The sequence below is a fragment of the Rhipicephalus sanguineus genome, chromosome 9, assembly GCF_013339695.2.
Source record: "Rhipicephalus sanguineus isolate Rsan-2018 chromosome 9, BIME_Rsan_1.4, whole genome shotgun sequence".
Classification (NCBI taxonomy): Eukaryota; Metazoa; Arthropoda; class Arachnida; order Ixodida; family Ixodidae; genus Rhipicephalus; species Rhipicephalus sanguineus.
In genome coordinates this window covers 118,706,217-118,712,216 of record NC_051184.2, presented here as the reverse complement: position 1 = coordinate 118,712,216, position 6,000 = coordinate 118,706,217, and the positions used below count along the sequence as shown (strand labels likewise).

General features: G+C 44.7%; 1 protein-coding gene across 1 annotated transcript in view; it reads right to left on the bottom strand.

Moving 5' to 3' along the window:
- Positions 1-569: 569 nt before the first annotated feature.
- The window catches only part of LOC119406068 (receptor-type tyrosine-protein phosphatase mu-like), a 45,555-nt gene continuing 40,124 nt past the window's right edge, over positions 570-6,000 (bottom strand). Inside the window, exons 9-10 of the mRNA XM_037672926.2 lie at positions 1,827-1,962; positions 570-771 (exon numbers count right to left, since the gene is read on the bottom strand). Coding sequence (XP_037528854.2) covers positions 694-771; positions 1,827-1,962 — 214 coding nt within the window. The 3' untranslated portion in view covers positions 570-693. The remainder of the gene's footprint in view (positions 772-1,826; positions 1,963-6,000) is intronic.

Sequence of the window (6,000 nt, the reverse complement as noted above, 5' to 3'; positions counted from 1 at the left end):
ACGATAATAGAAAAGGGTTAAAGGATGAACAGGAATATTTGGTCTTCAGTTAGGCATACAAAGTAATGCTGCACGGCACGATACCTACTGCAGATGGCCGGAAAAGCCCAACAAGCCTTGCGAGCCTAACGACTTAGAAACTTAACGTTAAAAGGGTATTGAACCGAAAAATTGGCTTATACAATTATGTGTTTTAAAGCAAATCCATCGTAACCTGCTCGATCATCGATAATTTATTCACATGTCGTTACCGATAGCGACACTTCGTAAAACATTAGTATGGGTGGCCGAGATGGAATGATTTACAGTAATCTCTTCGAGCGGGCTTACTCAGTCAAGCAGGCATGTGTTGGCCTGCGTAATATTTTTGTCTTCCTTTGGCAGTTCCTCTTTTTTTTTTGGCGAATGGAAACTGAGACGGTATGACTTCGCAGTTCGTATAAGAAACTTTGCATCCATTCTTGCCGTGCAGCTAAAAAGCACAGATTTAGGTATGATGTGGACACACAACACGTTCACAACGCTTTGTGTTGTGGTAAATGACGAGACAAGATAATACGACTAAAGATCTTTATGCACACAAAAGTTAAAAAAAAGCTTAAGGAGAAAAAGCAACATTGCCGCAAAGAATACACTTTGACTAGCGGCTAAATGTGTTAAAGTTATTTTTTTTGTACAAGTTCAATAAGAAAGTCAGCCGCTGAAATTGGAGTAGCTTCCAAATGAGTCAATAAACCGATGCGCAGTTTCATAGCAGAAGGCATACTGCTCCTGAAAGGCACAAAAAATAAGAATACGAACACGTTAATTTGGCTGTTGATAAATTTCTATCGAATATGTTGTACTGCAAGAAACGCGTGGCAAAAATCTTTACGTCAGGCAAAATGCATCAGTTTACACCAAGGATAGACTTATTTATGTCAGTCTGTCTGGAAAAAAAATGCTAGATCCTTGATACAACTGCCCAAAAGAACGTATTGCGCGAATATCACGCAATATGAACCTAGAATGAATTCATCATCCCACATTCAACACTACATACAAGGCAAGGGCGGGTCTCCTGCCTGCATGGCATGCAGTGGCTACCCGGATAATGCTCACGTTCTGTGGGATTGTCCGGGGGGCCGTGCAGCCATGGGCGAGAGCCTTAAATACATACCTACCAATCTAACACCAGCGACCCTGGAGGAGTTGCTCGTGGACTCTTTCCCAGACATCATGAAAGCACTACTAGGACATTTGAAACTTTTAGGCTTTTCTGATGGCTAAGCCTTGCCTTTTTTTATTAGTGGACCCGGACTGGGGTTCATTTATTTTTAATAAAGTTGTTCTCTCTCTCTCTCTTGGGAATTAATTCATCCAGGTTGGCACTTTGTGGCTGCTTGTGCGACGCTGGACAAGCAACTTAACCCTTCGATGTAAGCCTGTTATCCCCTGTTACCTCGCCGCAAGGCAAGAAAATAGTACTCCAACAATATCTTGGCGCGATAGTTTCATCCTATTGAGTGGCGTTCAAGAGGAAGCCGCTTCTCCTAGTCGCAAGGTGCTCTTATGCGTCGTGCGCAGCCCTAAATAAACAATTATGAGACGTTCCTAAACTTACGGGAACAGAAATTGTACAGGAGGAAAAGCTGAAATTTCTGCTTGTTAAAAGAACTTTCGAAACAGCAAAGTCGAACTTTGATTATGTTCGTGTGTGCGCTGAAGGGTGCGTGTTTAAGCCAAGCCGTGAAATTATATCCTTGTGTCCAATGTGAGCACTTGCCACGTGAAACAACAAAAAATCGGAGTGTTAAGCTATTTTCGTTGAAAGAGAGTAGCCTTACCAGGCTGACGATGAACTCCGGTCGGCTTGCCCGAACTCTCTGTACGCTGCGAAAAACGTCCACTTCGTGCTCAAGCTTCACCTGCTCGCATACACTGGCCAAGACACAGTATAGACCACACTCTTCACAACCATCTCTGAAACAAAACAGAAGTGAGGGACGAATAACCGAAGCTGCAGTTTATGCAGTTCAACCTCTCGAGTTATTTTCCTGAAAATCGTCAAAACAAAAAGAAAAAAAATACGACAGATCCCACGCGTTGTGGGAATCGGTTCATGCGAAGCAATCAGCCAGTAATTCTATGTTCAGCCAAGCGTTAGGAGGTGGATCGACGTGTTTTCGTAAGCGTAGTAGTGTGTGTACATCGTGGGCTTACCAGGCACGTCGACAACATTGGCGTTGAAAGCGTAACTTGTGGTACGTTTTAGTACATACGCCAGTGTTATCGAAACTAAGTGCACTTTATGGTGTAATTATGTGAATGTCATACGTAACTTTCGTTATTGTATTCCTGCGGCGTGGAGCAATGCTTCAATATAGCTTGCTGAATCATAGGAATACAAATGTAATGTTTATTACAGTGCTATAAAAGCGGAGCCAACAGTGGAACCACAGGCGTTAGTCTCATATGACGCCTGTATCTTAGGAGTGCATACGGAGTGTTCATTGCTTTCTTGAAAAAATTAGACAGCCATGATTGAACTTCCACCGACATTTCGCCTGTATAAGCTGTTTTTCTAAACTAGTTTATAGACCTGGCGTGGCTCTGTGGTAGAATACCCGATTGCCATGCAGGATTCGATTCCTTCGGTTCGATTCCTGCTGGGATCCTATTTTTTATTCTTTCCGTTCGTCTGGTCAACACAGCCGATTTCGGTTTTTCTTAACGCTATCGCATATAAATTACCAGTGTCTGTTCTCGCCGTTTCTGGGTAGATATAAAATGTGAATCATCTGTGGCGCATACCCTAACATCGAGGCCCGTGGTAAACGGGTATGTGTCACATGTGTCTGGAGGAAAGGGTTTGACGACGTACGCGAAAAGATTTTTTTACGTTATTCATGTCGTGACCCGACAGTCATATTGGTCAGGTGCTCTTACCCTCCCATGACAATTTCATTTCTTTCAATTCCTCGGAATGAAAACACTGAGCCCATTCCCACTCCGGGGAATGGCCGGGCACTCAATTCCATTCCCGTAATGTCTCAACGTAGGAAAGGCATCTTGATAGTTTTATCGAGTTAAGAATGAACGCACCATGAAGCTGATGTCATCAGATGCATTAGGAACTGCAACCGAGTTGCAGTTATAAGATTCTAATTAGACACGCCCAAGTAATTAAACACAGAGTTGAAAATACTTCCAAGGACTATGTACACGGCACATACCTGTACACCCAACTTGGTCTTGGGAGATGACTCACAAATATTTGCGATGTGAGTGAAATGTATTACGTTACATATGTGCAACGTCTTTCCCTTATTAGGAAATGTCAATGAATAAGGCAATGATAAAGTCAGTTTTACCGAAAGGTCGAAGCAATGAACGCGATAGCAACTAATTGGAATGTTATATGAAGTACGGCTAGAAGCTCACTCTTTTAGCAGGCGACCAGGCGTAAATAAACAAGACGGATGCATTACGAACTGCATTATTATGTATTAAGAACTTGTTTTAGGCGAGTTTTTTCTTTAATTAGAACTTGTTGTTAGGCGAGTTGGTGAGTACGTAACATCGTGGTCTAGCGCTAAACAAAGACAGATACATGTGAGAGACAGCACAGGCGCTACTGTCCTGCGCCTGTCCTGTCTATAACGTCTGCCTGTCTTTTTTTAGCGCTAAACCACGATGTTAACTATTTCCTTAGTCGCGAAGGCGACTGGCTGCAGCGCTGCGGTCTTCTTGGTATCCAGTATAGTATCCAACTATAAGCAGTTTCAAGCTCGGCGTAGCTCTGTGGTTCAATAGCTGACTATTACGCAGAATGCCAGGGTTCGATTCGTGCTCGAATTATGGTTTTAGGGGCGAAGCACCTTAAGGTCCCGGCATGTCGGCGTACATCGTGCATCCTCGTCTGCTGTCGGGACGGTTCATATGCTTGAGCGCAAGAGGGCGCCACAACCTCAGCGCTCGCCATGTGGGGAGGGAGAGCGAACGGCGCGCGTTGACTATGAAAACGCTCTTTCTGCGGATGAGCGCTGAACTACCAGCTCTCAAGGAACGAGACCGCGCCCTCGCCCGCGATAGACACCGCCGACGCAGTCAGCATCTGAACGCAAACTTCTTGATTTAAAAAAAAACGACAGCTCGCGCTACAAAACCGTTCACCGGCCACCGCGTATATGTAGGCACTGACTCTTGACCTGCAATGTGGTGCGGTGGTAGACTTATGTTGTGAGTAGTTGAACAATAAAGATTCGCAACGTGCACGTTAACTAAAAGCGGACTGCGGGTCTGTGTCTAATCTCTCTTCTGTCTCTCATTGCCCATTAGCAGTGATTTTGCTGTGGGAAACAAAGGCGCACACTGCATGCTTCGCCCCTCCTCACATTTCACGTTGGTCGAGCTGAAACACCCTTTCCTACATGCTCCGCCCCTCCCTAACTTTTTTTCACGCGAACCTTTCATTGCCTTACAGATTGGCGTTGTAGGTGTGACCACGAAAAATTCTGGCGCGCGGGAGTGTAGAAAAATGCGGGTGTGCACAAATTAGGCCCTCGAAGGTTCGCCGTTCACACGCGTGCTTGTATGCGCCGTTTTTATTCGTTACGTCCAACAAGATTTTTCGCTCAGTGACAACTCCGCCGATGACGGTACCGGAATTTCTTTGACACGGCCGCCTTAATGTTATCGCGTTAAGATTTCTAATGCCTTTCTAGAGCCAGTTTCTACAGCGGCCTTTGTACAGCACTTGGTAAACTCTCTTGGAGCGGTATCTGAACTTGTAGTTGCAAGTAATCGATTACTTGTATTCAATTACACTTTCTTTACAGTTTTGTAATATAATCGATTACTTTTTCGAAACTCTATTGTTCTGTGTAATTCAATTATATTTTCTTGTAGTTGATCACCGGTAATCAATTACCTTTTTACAGCGAAAGCTGTTATGAGATCATTTCACCGGCCCTTTTATGGCGCCGCCGCCGCCGCCGCCAGTGTCCGTAACCAGTATCGCTCGAAATAAGAAAAAAAAACGAAATAAGAAAAAATTTCCAGGATGAAACGAGGTTCGAACCTGGGCCCTCTGCGTGGGAGCCCAGTATTCAACCTCTGAGCCATGCCGTTTTTTTTTTTTTTTTTTTTTTTTTTTTAAACCTCTGAGCCATGCCGGTGCTTGAAACTGCTTTGCAAAAAGGTCCTATACAGGCTTCATGTCGGGAAGGAACCACATTAACATCCGCAATATAGCGTGGTAGAAGAGTAAAATAAGCACCAAGCGTCGCACACCGCGAATTCTATAACCAGGCGTCACACAATGCGAATTGCGCAACGAGTAGGTTGTTGAATGCTTCCAAACCATTACAAAGGGCTCTGCCATAATTCTTCGTCGTCATCAGGCACAGCATCAACAAAGTGCGCATAATGCCTTACATGCGTTTAGCAGTTACCACGGCTCTCCGTAGAATGACGAAAAATGGCACAGTGCCTGCTGCCCTACTTCTCAAAAATTACAATGATTTACAGCGTAGTGGGTTCCTCGCAAGTGCACTTGTATTGGTTGCCAAGGAAGCCCATAAGTGCATGATCCATTTCCTCGGGGTCTCAGTATAGTTCTTCGCCTCCCCCGTCTCTCTCCCACGTCAGCGTACTCTATACAGAATGACGGGAGAGGGAAATAGCGACCGGGCGTCACCCAATGCAAATTACATAACTGGTGGGCCATTTAAAGCTTCCAACCCATTACAAAGGGCTGAGCCATAATTCTTCATCGTCATCAGTCGTGGCGTCAACAAAGTGCACATACTGCCTTACAGACGTGTAGCTGGTGCCTCGCTTCTCCGCAGAATGACGAATAATGGCTTAGTAGGTGCTTCCCAACATCACAAATATTGTGATTTATGGCATAGTGGCGTACCTTGCTTGTATTTATGACGTAGTGGGTACTTGTATTAGTAGCCCCAAGAGAGCTTACAATCGGCTCTAGTAAACGCCGCTCTTCCAGCTTTCGCTGTG